At 53.1% G+C, this 20,258-nt stretch overlaps 1 protein-coding gene across 4 annotated transcripts in view; it reads right to left on the bottom strand.

Moving 5' to 3' along the window:
* EXD1 (exonuclease 3'-5' domain containing 1) overlaps nucleotides 1–18,461 on the bottom strand; it is a 107,095-nt gene extending 88,634 nt beyond the window's left edge. For 2 of the 4 annotated variants that reach the window (XM_075329470.1, XM_075329473.1), the window contains exons 1-3: nucleotides 18,326–18,461; nucleotides 8,139–8,293; nucleotides 2,403–2,471 (exon numbers count right to left, since the gene is read on the bottom strand). In XM_075329470.1, coding sequence (XP_075185585.1) covers nucleotides 2,403–2,471; nucleotides 8,139–8,271 — 202 coding nt within the window. In that variant the 5' untranslated portion in view covers nucleotides 8,272–8,293; nucleotides 18,326–18,461. Of the gene's footprint in view, nucleotides 1–2,402; nucleotides 2,472–8,138; nucleotides 8,294–12,236; nucleotides 12,261–18,325 lie in introns of those variants that run through there. The other 2 variants (XM_075329471.1, XM_075329472.1) reach the window with 2 other exon arrangements.
* Nucleotides 18,462–20,258: the final 1,797 nt, after the last annotated feature.

Raw genomic sequence — 20,258 nt, 5'->3', positions numbered from 1 at the left:
TTCTGGTGAAGAATCTACAACAAGTGACACAATTGTGAAGATGAATGATATTTATTGCTTATTTTAAACTTTTATAAAAAGTAAATAACTGAAAATTGGAGCGTGCAATATTATTCATCCCCTTTACTTTCAGTGCAGCAAACGCCCTCCAGAAGTTGATTGAGGATCTGTGAATGATCCAATGTTGTCCTAAATGACTGATGATGATAAATATAAGCCCCTGTGTGTAATCAAGTCTCCGTATAATGCCCCTGCTCTGTGATAGTCTCAGGGTTCTGTGTAAAGCGCAGACAGCATCATGAAGACCAAGGAACACAACAGGCAGGTCCGTGATACTGTTGTGGAGAAGTTTAAAGCCGGATTTGGTTACAAAAAGATTTCCACAACTTTCAACATCTCAAGGAGCACTGTGCAAGCGATCATATTGAAATGGAAGGAGAATCATATCACTGCAAATCTACCAAGACCCGGCCGTCCATCCAAACTGTCATCTCACACAAGGAGAAGACTGATCAGAGATGCAGCCAAGTGGCCCATGATCACTCTGGATGAACTGCAGAGATCTACAGCTGAGGTGGGAGAGTCTGTCCATAGCACAACAATCAGTCGTACACTGCACAAATCTGGCCTTTATGGAAGAGTGGCAAGGAGAAAGCCATTTCTCAAAGATATCCATAAAAAGTGTTGTTTAAAGTTTGGTGGTGGCAGCATCATGGTTTGGGTCTGCTTTTCTTCAGCAAGGACAGAGAAGATGGTTAAAATTGATGGGAAGATGGATGGAGCCAAATACAGGACCATTCTTGAAGAAAACCTGTTGGAGTCTGCAAAAGACCTGAGACTGGGACGGAGATTTGTCTTCCAACAAGACAATGATCCCAAACATAAAGCAAAATCTACAATGGAATGGTTCACAAATAACCGTATCCAGGTGTGAGAATGGCCAAGTCACAGTCCAGACCTGAACCCAATCGAGAATCTGTGGAAAGAGCTGAAAACTGCTGTTCACAAACGATCTCCATCCAACCTCAAGCTTAAAGGGGATGAATAATATTTTCAGTTATTTTTTATAAAAGTATAAAATAAGCAATAAATTTTGTTCATCTTCACAATTGTTACTTTGGCAAGGCACTGTATGTATGTATGTATATATATATACTAGAAGGTGGCCCGATTCTACGCATCGGGTATTCTAGAATTTACGTATTGTGTAGTTAATGTATGATTTTTGTTATATATATATATATATATAGATGTTGTTGTGTGTAGTTACCAAGTGTTTGTGTAGGGGCTGTACATGTTCTGGGTGTTGTCTGGGTGTGGCGGGGGGTGAGAGCGGTGTTGTATGTGTGTTGCGTTGTTTGTGGAGCGCTGTGTGTCTGTAGCGTTGTGTGTGTGTGTGTGTTGCGCAGTTTGTGTGGGTGTGGTGTGTTTTGGGGGGAGGTATGTTTTGTGCAATGTGTGTGTTGTGCGGTATGTGCGTATATTTATGTATGGCGCGGTGTTTGTGTGTTGGGTGTTGTGTGTGTGCGGCGTTGTCTGTGTGTGTGGGTGTCTGTGTAGGGCGGTGTTTGTGGTTCCCAGTGTGTGTGTGGTGTGTTGTGTGTGTGTGTTGGGGGGAGGTGTGCACCTCCCATCGTGCTCCATCCCCCATGCTGCGCACCCCCCATCGTGCCCCATCCCCCATGCTGCGCACCCCACATCGTGCCCCATCCCCCATGCTGCCCACCCCCCCATCGTGCTCCATCCCCTATGCTGCGCATTCCCCATCGTGCTCCATCCCCGATGCTGCGCACCCCCCATCGTACTCCATCCCCCATGCTGCGCACTCCCCATCGTGCTCCATCCTCCATGCTGCGCACTCCCCATCGTGCTCCATCCCCCATGCTGCGCACCCCCCATCGTGCTACATCCCACATGCTGCAATAGTTCTCCTATTATACTCAGAGAGGAGTATAATAGGAGGACTATAATAGGAGGAGTAGTCCTGGGGGGAGAGGAGTATAATGCCGGCTCCCTGCACATGTGTACCGGGAGCCGGTGTACGCTGGTAACGATGATACACATCGGGTAACTAAGGGACCTTAGTTACCCGATGTGTATAATGGTTACCAGCGTTCACCGGCTCCGTCAGGATCCCAGCAGCGCAAGGTTATGTCTGGCGATGCGTGCGGAGGGCCGGGGCGAGTGGCCAATCCATGCGGAGGGCGGGGCCAGGCCGAGGCGAGCGACCAATCCGTGGGGGGGCGGAGCCGAGGCGAGCGGCCAATCCGTGCGGGGGGCGGGGCCATGGCGAGCCCAGCGGCCAATCAGCTTTGTGTCACCGTAAGGACACAGTTTTGGAGCAAGACAGACAGACAGACAGAATAAGGCAATTATATATATAGATATATATCTCGTATTACCTTTCAGAATAACATGTCCGAGAAACAGCTTTGCTCCCGGCACGGTCTTCCCAGTGCTTAAATCTATCACTGAAATAGAAGAAACAACAACATAGAGGTGTTAAATGCTAATTACAGATAGAGAGTACAGTCTATTAAAGGACATCAGAAGACAACGTGCTGATTGTTTAGTGCCTCACATCATCTAATGTGAACGGACCTTTCGGGTAAGTTCACACAGTGCGTTTTTCGCTGCATTTTTGCGTGTTTTTCGGGTGCGTTTTTGCTCAGAAAACTGCATGACTTCGCTTCCCCAGCAAAGTCTATGAGTTTTCATTTTTGCTGTCTGCACACAGCGTTTTTTATTTGGCTGCGTTTTTGTGGTGCCATAAAAACGCAGCATGTCAATTATTTTTGCGTTTTTCACTGCGTTTTCCACCCATTGAGTGCAATGAGATGTTCAAAAACGCAATGAAAAACGCAAATTGCAAATATAGCTGCATTTTAGTGCATTTTTATTACTAAAAACGCAGCTATAAACGCAAGGGGTGGGTAGAAAAGTGACGTGTACAGGAAGAGGATTCCTTCTGTCAGTAAACACAGAAGCGTGAATCCTCCCAGTACCGTCACCGCTGCGTCCACCTCCAGTCCTGTGCATGTCAGCTCCGGTGCGGCGCCATGTCTGGGCGGGAGGTGGAGGCAGCTGCAAAAACAAAAGTGAACAGGCGAAAAAAATGTCATACTCACGTGTCTGCAGACTCCCGGTGCCATGCCCGCTCCCAGCTCCTCTCCCGGTACCGCCGCTCCGGCTGTGTGCAGTGTCCCCGGGTACGTGCAATGGATGCAGGACCTGGCGCTGATCACCTGATGCAGTCACCTGACGAACCAGCTGATCGTAAGTCTCGCGGTGACGCCGGCGCCCGGCCGGCTTCACCTATCAGCTGATGCCGTTAGGAGACTTTATCCCTGATTACCGGCAGCTCCTGCAGCGATCGGACAGGATCAGACTCGCTCCAGGAGCTGCCGGTAATCAGCACATAAGTATTTTTTTTTTTTGGAACTGATGCATCTGCTGATTGTATAAACGGCTTTTATACAATCAGCTGCTGTCTCATGTGATTCACGTCCTTGAACCTGGAGAGCTGTGGAGGAGAGAAGCGCAAAATAGGGTCTTATCTGGTAGACAAGGGGATGTACGTAAAGGGACAGGTCCTGACCTGTTACAGTTGTGACAGGCACAACTCCTTTCCAAGCATTTAGGCAGAAAGTGCATAAGGTGGTCAGCCGCAGCCCCGATGAAAAATGTAGAGCACAGGGTAGATGAGGAAAAACGGGTTTAATGCTGCGCTAAAAAACCACAAATCCAGGAGGTGTGATGAAATCCTTTCCTTTATTTTCACGAGTCAACGCGTTTCGAAGGCATGCCTTCGAAACGCGTTGACTCGTGAAAATAAAGGAAATGATTTCATCGCACCTCCTGGATTTGTGGTTTTTTAGCGCAGCATTAAACCCATTTTTCCTCATCTACCCTGTGATCTACGTCCTTGAACCTGACACACCATCTGATCACTTTGCCTTCCAGCAAACCGATCAGATGATATTGGATCCGGATTGGACGGCGCGGGACCCTTGACCCAGGATTACTGCGGAGGGGGGGTTCTTTATTTCAATAAAGATGGAGTCACTAATTCTGTTGTGTTTTATTTCTAATAAAAATATTTTTCTGTGTTTTTTTTTATCTTTACTAGAAATTCATGGTGGCCATGCCTAATATTGGCGTGACACCATGAATTTCAGGCTTAGGGCCAGCTGATAATATACAGCTAGCCCTAACCCCATTATTACCCAGAGAGCCACCCGTCACCGGGGCAGCTGGAAGAGTTGCATACAGCGCCAGAAGATGGCGCTTCTATGAAAGCGCCATTTTCTGGGGTGGCTGCAGACTGCAATTCGCAGCGGGGGTGCCCAGAAAGCATGGGCACCCTGCACTGTATATTCCAATCCCCAGCTGCCTAGTTGTACCTGGCTGGACTCAAAAATTAGGCAAAGCTCACATCATTTTTTTTTTTTAATTATTTCATGAAATTCATGAAATAAAAAAAAAAAAGTGCTTCCCTATATTTTTGGCTCCCAGCCGGGTACAAATAGGCAGCTGGGGGTTGGGGGCAGCCCGTACCTGCCTGCTGTACCCGGCTAGCATACAAAAATATGGCGAAGCCCACGTCATTTTTTTGGGGGGCAAAAAACTCCTGCATACAGTCCTGGATGGAGGATGCTGAGCCTTGTAGTTCTGCAGCTGCTGTCTGCTCTCCTGCATCCACTAGTGGATAGAGTATGCTGAGCCTTGTAGGTCTGCTCCCCCTGACTCTCCCTCCAGCATAGTCCTGGATGCAGCATGCTGAGCCTTGTAGTTCTGCAGCTGCTGTCTGCTCTCCTGCATACATTAGTGGATGTAGTATGCTGAGCCTTCTAGTTCTGCTCCCCCTGCCTCTCCCTCCTGCATACAGTCCTGGATGGAGGATGCTGAGCCTTGTAGTTCTGCAGCTGCTGTCTACTCACCTGCATCCACTAGTGAAGTATGCTGAGCCTTGTAGGTCTGCTCCCCCTGACTCTCCCTCCAGCATACAGTCCTGGATGCAGCATGCTGAGCCTTGTAGTTCTGCAGCTGCTGTCTGCTCTCCTGCATACATTAGTGGATGTAGTATGCTGAGCCTTGTAGGTCTGCTCCCCCTGACTCTCCCTCCAGCATACAGTCCTGGATGGAGAATGCTGAGCCTTGTAGTTCTGCAGCTGCTGTCTGCTCTCCTGCATCCACTAGTGGATAGAGTATGCTGAGCCTTGTAGGTCTGCTCCCCCTGACTCTCCCTCCAGCATAGTCCTGGATGCAGCATGCTGAGCCTTGTAGTTCTGCAGCTGCTGTCTGCTCTCCTGCATACATTAGTGGATGTAGTATGCTGAGCCTTCTAGTTCTGCTCCCCCTGCCTCTCCCTCCTGCATACAGTCCTGGATGGAGGATGCTGAGCCTTGTAGTTCTGCAGCTGCTGTCTACTCACCTGCATCCACTAGTGAAGTATGCTGAGCCTTGTAGGTCTGCTCCCCCTGACTCTCCCTCCAGCATACAGTCCTGGATGCAGCATGCTGAGCCTTGTAGTTCTGCAGCTGCTGTCTGCTCTCCTGCATACATTAGTGGATGTAGTATGCTGAGCCTTGTAGGTCTGCTCCCCCTGACTCTCCCTCCAGCATACAGTCCTGGATGGAGAATGCTGAGCCTTGTAGTTCTGCAGCTGCTGTCTGCTCTCCTGCATCCACTAGTGGATAGAGTATGCTGAGCCTTGTAGGTCTGCTCCCCCTGCCTCTCCCTCCAGCATAGTCCTGGATGCAGCATGCTCAGCCTTGTAGTTCTGCAGCTGCTGTCTGCTCTCCTGCATACACTAGTGGATGGAGGATGCTGAGCCTTGTAGGTCTGCTCCCCCTGACTCTCCCTCCTGCATACAGTCCTGGATGGGGGATGCTGAGCCTTGTAGTTCTGCAGCTGCTGTCTACTCTCCTGCATACACTAGTGAAGTATGCTGAGCCTTGTAGGTCTGCTCCCCCTGACTCTCCCTCCAGCATACACTAGTGGATGGAGTATGCTGAGCCTTGTAGGTCTGCTCCCCCTGACTCACCCTCCAGCATACAGTCCTGGATGCAGCATGCTGAGCCTTGTAGTTCTGCAGCTGCTGTCTACTCTCCTGCATACACTAGTGGATGGAGTATGCTGAGCCTTGTAGTTCTGCTCCCCCTGACTCACCCTCCAGCATACAGTCCTGGATGGAGGATGCTGAGCCTTGTAGTTCTGCAGCTGCTGTCTACTCTCCTGCATACACTAGTGAAGTATGCTGAGCCTTGTAGGTCTGCTCCCCCTGACTCTCCCTCCAGCATACACTAGTGGATGGAGTATGCTGAGCCTTGTAGGTCTGCTCCCCCTGACTCTCCCTCCAGCATACAGTCCTGGATGCAGCATGCTGAGCCTTGTAGTTCTGCAGCTGTCTGCTCTCCTGCATACTCTAGTGGAGAATGAAGAACATATTGAAGAAGGAAATGACATCAGACCTTTTTTTTTTTTTTCAACAATCTTTAATGGCATTGTTCACTGATAAAAAACGCATAAAGACGCAGTGAGCAAAAACGCAGCAAAACGCGAATGCGTTTTTTGCCGCAAAAAAACGCACAAAAACGCAGCGTCAAAAAAACGCAATGTGTGAACCTAGACTTAGTCCTTCCAGAAAGGTCTTCTCTACAACCATGGAGAGCCCTGGTGAAAAGTACCTGACAGTAGAGGCGTCTGCACCGCTCATGTCCCCTGCACTCACCGGAGTATGGCAGACGTGTCCATCACCTCACTCCAAACCAGCAGCATTGGCTGCTGCTGCTGCTACTAGACACCCCCTTACCTCCCGGATCATCTCCTAGACGTCACAATGCTGAAGTCCCTTAGTGGCCGTGCACATCACCTACACAATGTCAGGCCCAGTCCATAGTTTAGTTAGTTTTTCCCCAAGGCACATTAAGGACATTAAACAAGGTCTGTCCAGTAGAGGCTAGCCCCTTCAACTGATCCCTCTAGATTTGTGCCAATTTACTCATCTAAACTAGGAACAGTGATCAGTTTTTGCTGAAGAAATGTGCTTAAAGGGAACCCATCACATTCCCAAATGCTATTAACCTGCAGATATGGGGCTCATAGCGTTCCAAAGCTGCCCAGCCCCCGCTCTGAATGCCCGGCTACTGGGAGGATACTAACTTTATTCCTCTCAACAGCATCTGGCTTTCAGTCACAGAGGCATAGACGGCGAGGCTTCAGTCACTGATCAGGACATAACGAGTGCGAGTGTAACTGCATCCTGGCACTGACTGAAAGCAGACTCAATACCGATACACTACTGAGCCAGCTGTCAGTCACAGAGGTGTAGCCGATGCAGCTTCAGTCACTGCTCAGGGCATAGTGAGTGGCGGTTGTAACTGCATCCCAGCACTGACTGACAGCAGACTTTATATTGATATACTACTGAGCCGGCTGTCAGTCACAGAGGCGTAGCCGATGCGGCTTCAGTCATTATCAGAGCATAGTGAGTGCAGCTTTAAGTGTACCGCAGCACTGACTGACAGCAAACTATACTGATACACTACTGAGCCGGCTGTCAGTCACAGAGGCATGGCCAGTGCAGCTTCAGTCACTGTTCAGGACATAGCGAGTGGCGGTTGTAACTGCGTCCTGGCACTGACTGACAGCAGACTCTATACTGATACACTGCTGAGCCGACTGTTAGTCACAAAGGCGTGGCTGCTGTGGCTTCAGTCACTGCTCAGGACATAGCAATTAACGGTTGTCACTGCGTCCTTGCAATGACTGAGAGCAGACTTTATACTGATACACTGCTGAGCCGGCTGTCAGTCATTGTCGAGGCGTGGTTAAAGAAGATGCTCACTATGAACTGAGCAGTGAATGAAGCCGCACAGGCCACGCCTTCAAGACTGAAAGCCGGAGGCTGCTGAGAGGAATAAAGTTAATTTCCTCCCTGTAGCCGGACATTCAAAGTGGGGGCCAAGCAGCTTTGGAACACTATTAACCGGCAGATTATAGCGTTTGGGGAGCAGGACAGGTTCCCTGTAATATGACCTATAATTATGACCCCTTCTCTCTGATTGTCCGGAATATATTCCTGCACATTGCTGTGCGGAGTTTAGAATTACTGTAACAGAAGAACGTTTCCTCACCTTTGATTAAAATGATGGCACGAGCCGTATCGATGTGAAACAGCTCCCCCTGGAAGTGTCCGTGAATAGTGGTGATCTTTATATTGGTCCCAATGAAGCGGCTGAGAAAGTCCGTGTCTGACAACGGCTCCATAACAACGGCAAAGTGACACTCCCTGCAATCACAGGACCGATATCAATGGAGGTTACAACCAAAAGAGAGGACGTGCGGTGTCAGCTCTGAGGAGCGACGGACAATGGGAACGTGTACAGATCGGACCGGGAGATCGCGTAGACTCTCCCAGAAAACGTGTCTGCCCCCGCTTCATTCACGTCTATTACACGGATCAGGGGAAGACGCCGCCTCCGGGCACTAAGCCATGCATGTAGGACGAGGAGCTGAGCCGGGCTATTTTCAGCTCCGTAGCGTATAATGACAAATCCTATAAGCATGGCTGTAATCCAAGGGCAGCGTGTGATCCCAGCACAGGAAAATGCACGACTTTCCTCTGTAGGTAACAAGTGCACAGCTCCGACCCTGAGCCACGAGAAACAAGCCACGAGCCACAAGCATGCCTGTAATCCAAGGGCAGCGTGTGATCCCAGCATAGGAAAATGCACGACTTTCCTGTGTAGGTAACAAGTGCACAGCTCCGACCCTGAGCCACGAGAAACAAGCCACGAGCCACAAGCCCCGAGCCACAAGCCCCGAGCCACAAGCCAAAAGCCCCGAGCCACAAGCTCCGAGCCACGAGCCATAAGCCCCGAGCCACAAGCCCCGAGCCACAAGCCCCGAGCCACAAGAAACAAGCTCCAAGCCACAAGGCCCGAGCCACAAGCCATAAACCACGAGCCACAAGCCACAAGCCCCGAGCCACAAGCCCCGAGCCACAAGCCCCGAGCCACAAGCCCCGAGCCACAAGCCCCGAGCCACAAGCCCCGAGCCACAAGCCCCGAGCCACAAGCCACAAGCTATAAGCCCCGAGCCACGAGCCATAAGCCACAAGCCATAAGCCCCGAGCCATAAGCCACAAGCCCCGAGCCATAAGCCACAAGCCCCGAGCCACAAGCTATAAGCCCCGAGCCCCGAGCCACAAGCCAAAAGCTCCGAGTCACAAGCTCCGAGCCCCGAGCCACAAGCCCCGAGCCACAAGCCCCGAGCCACAAGCCCCGAGCCACAAGCTATAAGCCCCGAGCCACAAGCCCCGAGCCCCAAGCCACGAGCCCCGAGCCACAAGCCCCGAGCCAAAAGCCCCGAGCCAAAAGCCCCGAGCCAAAAGCCCCGAGCCAAAAGCCCCGAGCCAAAAGCCCCGAGCCAAAAGCCCCGAGCCACAAGCCCCAAGCCACAAGCCCCGAGCCACAAGCCCCAAGCCACAAGCCCCGAGCCACAAGCTATAAGCCCCGAGCCACAAGCCTCGAGCCACGAGCCATAAGCCCCGAGCCCCAAGCCACAAGCCCCAAGCCACAAGCCCCAAGCCACAAGCCCCGAGCCAAAAGCCCCGAGCCACAAGCCCCAAGCCACAAGCCATAAACCACAAGCCCCGAACCACAAGCCCCGAGCCACAAGCCCCGAACCACAAGCCCCGAGCCACAAGCCCCAAACCACAAGCCCCGAGCCAGAAGCCCCGAGCCACAAGCCCCGAACCACAAGCCCCGAGCCACAAGCCATAAACCACGAGCCACAAGCCCCGAGCCATAAACCACGAGCCACAAGCCCCGAGCCACAAGGCAAAAAGCCATAAGCTCCAAGCCACAAGCCAAAAGCCCCGAGCCACAAGCCCCGAGCGCCGAGCCATAAGCCCTGAGCTGAGCCATGAGCTAAGCCCCGAGCCACAAGCCTCGAGCCCCGAGCCACAAGCCTCGAGCCCCGAGCCAAAAGCCACGAGCCACAAGCCTCGAGCCCCGAGCCAAAAGCCACAAGCCACGAGCCACAAGCCTCGAGCCACAAGCCCCGAGCCACAAGCCCCGAGCCACTGCTCAGCCGGGATTTTTTTAAGCCAATCACTGAGCCTAACAGCTGATGTCTGTTATTGGCTGCAGCCAATCACTGAGCCTAACAGCTGATGTTTGTTATTACCTGCAGCCAATCACTGAGCCTAACAGCTGATGTCTGTTATTACCTGCAGCCAATCACTGAGCCTAACAGCTGATGTCTGTTATTACCTGCAGCCAATCACTGAGCCTAACAGCTGATGTCTGTTATTACCTGCAGCCAGTCACTGAGCCTAACAGCTGATGTCTGTTATTACCTGCAGCCAGTCACTGAGCCTAACAGCTGATGTCTGTTATTACCTGCAGCCAATCACTGAGCCTAACAGCTGATGTCTGTTATTACCTGCAGCCAATCACTGAGCCTAACAGCTGATGTCTGTTATTACCTGCAGCCAGTCACTGAGCCTAACAGCTGATGTCTGTTATTACCTGCAGCCAGTCACTGAGCCTAACAGCTGATGTCTGTTATTACCTGCAGCCAATCACTGAGCCTAACAGCTGATGTCTATTACCTGCAGCCAGTCACTGAGCCCAACAGCTGATGTCTATTACCTGCAGCCAGTCACTGAGCCCAACAGCTGATGTCTGTTATTACCTGCAGCCAATCACTGAGCCTAACAGCTGATGTCTGTTATTACCTGCAGCCAATCACTGAGCCTAACAGCTGATGTCTGTTATTACCTGCAGCCAATCACTGAGCCTAACAGCTGATGTCTGTTATTACATGCAGCCAGTCACTGAGCCCAACAGCTGATGTCTGTTATTACCTGCAGCCAATCACTGAGCCTAACAGCTGATGTCTGTTATTACCTGCAGCCAGTCACTGAGCCTAACAGCTGATGTCTGTTATTACCTGCAGCCAGTCACTGAGCCTAACAGCTGATGTCTGTTATTACCTGCAGCCAGTCACTGAGCCTAACAGCTGATGTCTGTTATTACCTGCAGCCAGTCACTGAGCCTAACAGCTGATGTCTGTTATTACCTGCAGCCAATCACTGAGCCTAACAGCTGATGTCTGTTATTACCTGCAGCCAATCACTGAGCCTAACAGCTGATATGTTATTACCTGCAGCCAATCACTGAGCCTAACAGCTAATGTCTGTTATTACCTGCAGCCAGTCACTGAGCCTAACAGCTGATATGTTATTACCTGCAGCCAATCACTGAGCCTAACAGCTGATGTCTGTTATTACCTGCAGCCAATCACTGAGCCTAACAGCTGATGTCTGTTATTACCTGCAGCCAATCACTGAGCCTAACAGCTGATATGTTATTACCTGCAGCCAATCACTGAGCCTAACAGCTGATGTCTGTTATTACCTGCAGCCAGTCACTGAGCCTAACAGCTGATGTCTATTACCTGCAGCCAATCACTGAGCCTAACAGCTGATGTCTGTTATTACCTGCAGCCAGTCACTGAGCCTAACAGCTGATGTCTGTTATTACCTGCAGCCAGTCACTGAGCCTAACAGCTGATGTCTGTTATTACCTGCAGCCAATCACTGAGCCTAACAGCTGATATGTTATTACCTGCAGCCAATCACTGAGCCTAACAGCTGATATGTTATTACCTGCAGCCAGTCACTGAGCCTAATAGCTGATGTCTGTTATTACCTGCAGCCAGTCACTGAGCCTAACAGCTGATGTCTATTACCTGCAGCCAATCACTGAGCCTAACAGCTGATGTCTGTTATTGGCTGCAGCCAATCACTGAGCCTAACAGCTAATGTCTGTTATTACCTGCAGCCAATCACTGAGCCTAACAGCTGATGTCTGTTATTACCTGCAGCCAGTCACTGAGCCTAACAGCTGATGTCTGTTATTACCTGCAGCCAATCACTGAGCCTAACAGCTGATGTCTGTTATTACCTGCAGCCAATCACTGAGCCTAACAGCTGATGTCTGTTATTACCTGCAGCCAATCACTGAGCCTAACAGCTGATGTCTGTTATTACCTGCAGCCAGTCACTGAGCCTAACAGCTGATGTCTGTTATTACCTGCAGCCAATCACTGAGCCTAACAGCTGATGTCTGTTATTACCTGCAGCCAATCACTGAGCCTAACCGCTGATGTCTGTTATTACCTGCAGCCAGTCACTGAGCCTAACAGCTGATGTCTGTTATTACCTGCAGCCAGTCACTGAGCCTAACAGCTGATGTCTGTTATTGCCTGCAGCCAATCACTGAGCCTAACAGCTGATGTCTGTTATTGCCTGCAGCCAATCACTGAGCCTAACAGCTGATGTCTGTTATTACCTGCAGCCAGTCACTGAGCCTAACAGCTGATGTCTATTACCTGCAGCCAATCACTGAGCCTAACAGCTGATGTCTGTTATTACCTGCAGCCAGTCACTGAGCCTAACAGCTGATGTCTGTTATTACCTGCAGCCAGTCACTGAGCCTAACAGCTGATGTCTGTTATTACCTGCAGCCAATCACTGAGCCTAACAGCTGATATGTTATTACCTGCAGCCAATCACTGAGCCTAACAGCTGATATGTTATTACCTGCAGCCAGTCACTGAGCCTAATAGCTGATGTCTGTTATTACCTGCAGCCAGTCACTGAGCCTAACAGCTGATGTCTATTACCTGCAGCCAATCACTGAGCCTAACAGCTGATGTCTGTTATTGGCTGCAGCCAATCACTGAGCCTAACAGCTAATGTCTGTTATTACCTGCAGCCAATCACTGAGCCTAACAGCTGATGTCTGTTATTACCTGCAGCCAATCACTGAGCCTAACAGCTGATGTCTGTTATTACCTGCAGCCAATCACTGAGCCTAACAGCTGATGTCTGTTATTACCTGCAGCCAATCACTGAGCCTAACAGCTGATGTCTGTTATTACCTGCAGCCAGTCACTGAGCCTAACAGCTGATGTCTGTTATTACCTGCAGCCAATCACTGAGCCTAACAGCTGATGTCTGTTATTACCTGCAGCCAATCACTGAGCCTAACCGCTGATGTCTGTTATTACCTGCAGCCAGTCACTGAGCCTAACAGCTGATGTCTGTTATTACCTGCAGCCAGTCACTGAGCCTAACAGCTGATGTCTGTTATTGCCTGCAGCCAATCACTGAGCCTAACAGCTGATGTCTGTTATTGCCTGCAGCCAATCACTGAGCCTAACAGCTGATGTCTGTTATTACCTGCAGCCAGTCACTGAGCCTAACAGCTGATGTCTGTTATTACCTGCAGCCAATCACTGAGCCTAACGGCTGATGTCTGTTAGTGCCTGCAGCCAATCACTGAGCCTAACAGCTGATGTCTGTTATTACCTGCAGCCAATCACTGAGCCTAACAGCTGATGTCTGTTATTACCTGCAGCCAGTCACTGAGCCTAACAGCTGATGTCTGTTAGTGCCTGCAGCCAATAACTGAGCCTAACAGCTGATGTCTGTTATTACCTGCAGCCAATCACTGAGCCTAACAGCTGATGTCTGTTATTACCTGCAGCCAGTCACTGAGCCTAACAGCTGATGTCTGTTAGTGCCTGCAGCCAGTCACTGAGCCTAACAGCTGATGTCTATTACCTGCAGCCAATCACTGAGCCTAACAGCTGATGTCTGTTATTACCTGCAGCCAGTCACTGAGCCTAACAGCTGATGTCTGTTATTACCTGCAGCCAATCACTGAGCCTAACAGCTGATGTCTGTTATTACCTGCAGCCAATCACTGAGCCTAACAGCTGATGTCTGTTATTACCTGCAGCCAATCACTGAGCCTAACAGCTGATGTCTGTTATTACCTGCAGCCAATCACTGAGCCTAACCGCTGATGTCTGTTATTACCTGCAGCTAGTCACTGAGCCTAACAGCTGATGTCTGTTATTACCTGCAGCCAGTCACTGAGCCTAACAGCTGATGTCTGTTATTACCTGCAGCCAGTCACTAAGCCTAACAGCTGATGTCTGTTAGTGCCTGCAGCCAATCACTGAGCCTAACAGCTGATGTCTGTTATTACCTGCAGCCAATCACTGAGCCTAACAGCTGATGTCTGTTATTACCTGCAGCCAGTCACTGAGCCTAACAGCTGATGTCTATTACCGGCAGCCAATCACTGAGCCTAACAGCTGGGCAGAGCTGCTGAGCTCACTGACTGGCTGCAGCGCTGTCGACATGACTTTACCATTGCAGACAGTACCAGACGCCAGGAGCAAGGACTAGTGGACATGGGGCTGTCTTAAAGGGAACTTGTCAGCAGAAATTTTGCACTAAACCTAAAGGTTTCCCCCTCTGCAGCTCCTGGGCTGCATTCTGGAAAGGTTCCTGTTGCTGTTGTGCCCCATTTGAGACCTAAATAAATACTTTATAAAGTCTTACCTTTCCGTATGCTAAACTTTTATGTACACGGGGGCGGGCTGTCTGTTGTCCGTTAGTCACCCTCCTGTCGCTTTACGCCGTCCCCCATCGCTCATTTCCATAATTGAGGACGCCGCCCAGTGCTCCCGAGGTCTCGCGCATGCGCTGTGCCACTCTCGCGGGACTGAGCACTGTGCACAGTGTGACCGCTGGTGACGTGTTGCGCAGGCATGAGATTATGGGCGGCGCTATGATTGTCATCAGCAAGTACCCGCCCATAATCTCGTGCCCGCGCTTTCCCCTCTGCCTCCACCGTTTTGCTGCTCCGCTCCTCCCATCTATTTCCTGCTCCAGGGAAAGATGGGCATAATCTCACGCCTGCGCAACACGTCACCAGCGGTCACACTGTGCTCAGTCCCGCGAGAGTGGCACGGTGCATGCGCGAGACCTCGGGCGCACTGGGCGGTGTCCTGAGGTATGAAATTGAGCGATGGGGGACGGCATAAAGCAGCAGGAGGCAGGATAACGGACGCCAGAAAGCCCGCCCCCGTGACCATAAAAAAAAGATTTGCATACAAAAAGGTAAGACTTTATAAAGTCTTTATTTAGGTCTCACAGGGGGCACAATAACAGGGACCTCTCCAGAAGCCGCCCAGGAGCTGCAGAGGGGGATCGTTTAGGTTTAGTGCAAAATGTCTGCTGACAGGTTCCCTTTAATACAAGTATAAGGAGTGGGCAGGGCCTGCGCTATACACTTGTGTGACGTGAGGCTGCGCGCCCACCAGTCGGGTTGTGGCCAGGAACATGTTTAGCGCATATTGTGGTCATGTGACTGCCGTTTTTGGCTCAGACAGCGGTGAATCCTGGCAGCGCACAGTGTCTGCAGCGGGAGGACTCGTAGCTCTGCAGACAGTGTCACACGCATCACTTGAGGCCACACAACCCCTTTAAACGGTGTAAACCGCTCTGCGGTGCGCGGCTGAAGTCCGCTACGTCTCTCTGAGCTTTATGTGCGGATTTTGCATTGCTGCTGCAGGAACGCACTAACCACACATATAATGTGGACAAGCAGCGATAAGGCCTCATACCCACATAGCGGGAAGTATCAAAACCAATGCAGCTTTATTTACAAAGACGACAAACCAAAACCAGACAAAACACCTGTGCACTGCGGGCTGCACACACCACTCCTGCACAATCCGCCGCACACCTGTGCACTGCGGGCTGCACACACCGCTCCTGCACAATCCGCCGCACCACACCTGTGCACTGCGGGCTGCACACACCGCTCCTGCACAATCTGCCGCACCTGTGCACTGCGGGCTGCACACACTGCTCCTGCGCAATCTGCCGCACCACACCTGTGCACTGCGGGCTGTCCACACCGCTCCTGCACAATCTGCCGCACCACACCTGTGCACTGCGGGCTGCACACACCGCTCCTGAACAATCTGCCGCACCACACCTGTGCACTGCGGGCTGCACACACCGATCCTGCACAATCCGCCGCACCACACCTCTGCACTGCGGGCTGCACACACCGCTCCTGAACAATCTGCCGCACCACACCTCTGCACTGCGGGCTGCACACACCGCTCCTGCACAATCTACCGCACCTGTGCACTGCGGGCTGCACACACCGCTCCTGAACAATCTGCCGCACCACACCTCTGCACTGCGGGCTGCACACACCGCTCCTGAACAATCTGCCGCACCACACCTCTGCACTGCGGGCTGCACACACCGCTCCTGAACAATCTGCCGCACCACACCTGTGCACTGCGGGCTGCACACACCGCTCCTGCACAATCTGCCGCACCACACCTGTGCACTGCGGGCTGCACACACCGCTCCTGAACAATCTGCCGCACCACACCTGTGCACTGCGGGCTGCACACACCGCTCCTGCACAATCCGCCGCACCACACCTCTGCACTGCAGGCTGCACACACCGCTCCTGCACAATCCGCCGCACACCTGTGCACTGCGGGCTGTCCATACTGCTCCTGCACAATCTGCCGCACCACACCTGTGCACTGCAGGCTGCACACACCGCTCCTGCACAATCTGCCGCACCACACCTGTGCACTGCAGGCTGCACACACCGCTCCTGCACAACCCGCCGCACCACACTTGTGCACTGCGGGCTGCACAAATCGATCCTGCACAATCCGCCGCACCACACCTGTGCACTGCAGGCTGCACACACCGCTCCTGCACAATCCGCCGCACCACACCTGTGCACTGCAGGCTGCACACACCGCTCCTGCACAATCTGCCGCACCACACCTGTGCACTGCAGGCTGCACACACCGCTCCTGCACAATCTGCCGCACCACACCTGTGCACTGCAGGCTGCACACACCGCTCCTGCACAACCCGCCGCACCACACTTGTGCACTGCGGGCTGCACAAATCGGTCCTGCACAATCCGCCGCACCACACCTGTGCACTGCAGGCTGCACACACCGCTCCTGCACAATCTGCCGCACCACACCTGTGCACTGCGGGCTGCACACACTGCTCCTGCACAATCTGCCGCACCACACCTGTGCACTGTGGCCTGCACAATCTGCCGCACCACACCTGTGCACTGCAGGCTGCACACACCGCTCCTGCACAATCTGCCGCACCACACCTGTGCACTGCAGGCTGCACACACCGCTCCTGCACAATCTGCCGCACCACACCTGTGCACTGCAGGCTGCACACACCGCTCCTGCACAATCTGCCGCACCACACCTGTGCACTGCGGGCTGCACACACTGCTCCTGCACAATCTGCCGCACCACACCTGTGCACTGCGGCCTGCACAATCTGCCGCACCACACCTGTGCACTGCGGCCTGCACAATCTGCCGCACCACACCTGTGCACTGCAGGCTGCACACACCGCTCCTGCACAATCTGCCGCACCACACCTGTGCACTGCGGGCTGCACACACCGCTCCTGCGCAATCTGCCGCACACCTGTGCCCTGCGGGCTGCACACACCGCTCCTGCACAATCTACCGCACCACACCTGTGCACTGCAGGCTGCACACACCGCTCCTGCACAATCTGCCGCACCACACCTGTGCACTGCAGGCTGCACACACCGCTCCTGCACAATCTGCCGCACCACACCTGTGCACTGCGGGCTGCACACACCGCTCCTGCACAATCTGCCGCACCACACCTGTGCACTGCGGGCTGCACACACCGCTCCTGCACAATCTGCCGCACCACACCTGAGCACTGCGGGCTGCACACACCGCTCCTGCACAATCTGCCGCACCACACCTGAGCACTGCAGGCTGCACACACCGCTCCTGCACAATCTGCCGCACCACACCTGTGCACTGCAGGCTGCACACACCGCTCCTGCACAATCTGCCGCACCACACCTGTGCACTGCGGGCTGCACACACTGCTCCTGCACAATCTGCCGCACCACACCTGTGCACTGCGGCCTGCACAATCTGCCGCACCACACCTGTGCACTGCAGGCTGCACACACCGCTCCTGCACAATCTGCCGCACCACACCTGTGCACTGCGGGCTGCACACACCGCTCCTGCGCAATCTGCCGCACACCTGTGCACTGCGGGCTGCACACACCGCTCCTGCACAATCTACCGCACCACACCTGTGCACTGCGGGCTGCACACACCGCTCCTGCGCAATCTGCCGCACACCTGTGCACTGCAGGCTGCACACACCGCTCCTGCACAATCTGCCGCACCACACCTGTGCACTGCGGGCTGCACACACCGCTCCTGCACAATCTGCCGCACCACACCTGTGCACTGCGGGCTGCACACACCGCTCCTGCACAATCTGCCGCACCACACCTGTGCACTGCGGGCTGCACACACTGCTCCTGCACAATCTGCCGCACCACACAACCCCTCAGAGCACGCAGGACGCCGCCCACCTGTGCACACACCGTGGACGTGCGGCTCCTGGACCGGATGAGGCGGCTACGTCACACGCTCCGGGCCTTGCTGCGCAGTGAGGGAGGACGCGGACGCGTTTACTGGAGCCGCCGCCTGCACCTGCGGGGAGGTCACGTGCTTGTACCCGTTTACAGTGAGCGCGCTGGTAAAGGACTGCGCAGGCGCGTTATTGATATTAATCACATTTCCAAAAGCAACGTCGTGTACACAAGGTGCAAGTACAGCACTAGAGAGGTAGAGCCCAGCACTAGAGAGGTAGAGCCCAGCACTAGAGAGGTAGAGCCCAGCACTAGAGAGGTAGAGCCCAGCACTAGAGAGGTAGAACCCAGCACTAGAGAGGTAGAACCCAGCACTAGAGGTGTACAGCCCAGCACTGAGAGGTAGAGCCCAGCACTAGAGAGGTAGAGCCCAGCACTAGAGAGGTAGAGCCCAGCACTAGAGAGGTAGAGCCCAGCACTAGAGAGGTAGAGCCCAGCACTAGAGAGGTAGAGCCCAGCACTAGAGAGGTAGAACCCAGCACTAGAGGGGTACAGCCCAGCACTGAGAGGTAGAGCCCAGCACTAGAGAGGTAGAGCCCAGCACTAGAGAGGTAGAGCCCAGCACTAGAGAGGTACAGCCCAGCACTAGAGGGGTACAGCCCAGCACTAGAGAGGTAGAGCCCAGCACTAGAGAGGTAGAGCCCAGCACTAGAGAGGTAGAGCCCAGCACTAGAGAGGTAGAGCCCAGCACTAGAGAGGTAGAGCCCAGCACTAGAGAGGTAGAGCCCAGCACTAGAGAGGTAGAGCCCAGCACTAGAGAGGTAGAGCCCAGCACTAGAGAGGTAGAACCCAGCACTAGAGAGGTAGAGCCCAGCACTAGAGGGGTAGAGCCCAGCACTAGAGAGGTAGAGCCCAGCACTAGAGAGGTAGAGCCCAGCACTAGAGGGGTACAGCCCAGCACTAGAGAGGTAGAGCCCAGCACTAGAGGGGTACAGCCCAGCACTAGAGAGGTAGAGCCCAGCACTAGAGAGGTAGAGCCCAGCACTAGAGGGGTACAGCCCAGCACTAGAGAGGTAGAGCCCAGCACTAGAGGGGTACAGCCCAGCACTAGAGAGGTAGAGCCCAGCACTAGAGAGGTAGAGCCCAGCACTAGAGGGGTAGAGCCCAGCACTAGAGAGGTAGAGCCCAGCACTAGAGAGGTACAGCCCAGCACTAGAGAGGTAGAGCCCAGCACTAGAGGGGTAGAGCCCAGCACTAGAGAGGTAGAGCCCAGCACTAGAGAGGTAGAGCCCAGCACTAGAGGGGTACAGCCCAGCACTAGAGAGGTAGAGCCCAGCACTAGAGGGGTACAGCCCAGCACTAGAGAGGTAGAGCCCAGCACTAGAGAGGTAGAGCCCAGCACTAGAGAGGTAGAGCCCAGCACTAGAGGGGTACAGCCCAGCACTAGAGAGGTAGAGCCCAGCACTAGAGAGGTAGAGCCCAGCACTAGAGGGGTACAGCCCAGCACTAGAGAGGTAGAGCCCAGCACTGCGCATGTGCTGCAGGGAACCCCAACACTGCCTCTGCGGGCTGCACACCGACCACGGTTTAAAACGGAAAAATGGGACTTTTGAGAAAGCCCCAACAGTACAACCCATCCCCCACTCACACACATAACCGCACACAAGTATGTCCCTACTATGTATGTACATACACACAGCTCTGCTACATCAGTATAGACCCATACACACACAGCTCTGCTACATCAGTATAGACCCATACACACACAGCTCTGCTACATCAGTACAGACCCATACACACACAGCTCTGCTACATCAGTACAGACCCATACACACACAGCTCTGCTACATCAGTATAGACCCATATACACACACAGCTCTGCTACATCAGTATAGACCCATACGTACAGCTCTGCTACATCAGTATAGACCCA

This window comes from Anomaloglossus baeobatrachus, chromosome 12 (genome assembly GCF_048569485.1).
Source record: "Anomaloglossus baeobatrachus isolate aAnoBae1 chromosome 12, aAnoBae1.hap1, whole genome shotgun sequence".
In the NCBI taxonomy this organism is placed as follows: Eukaryota; Metazoa; Chordata; class Amphibia; order Anura; family Aromobatidae; genus Anomaloglossus; species Anomaloglossus baeobatrachus.
Note: the sequence above shows the minus strand (reverse complement) of the source record. Positions and strands in the feature narration are given on the sequence as shown.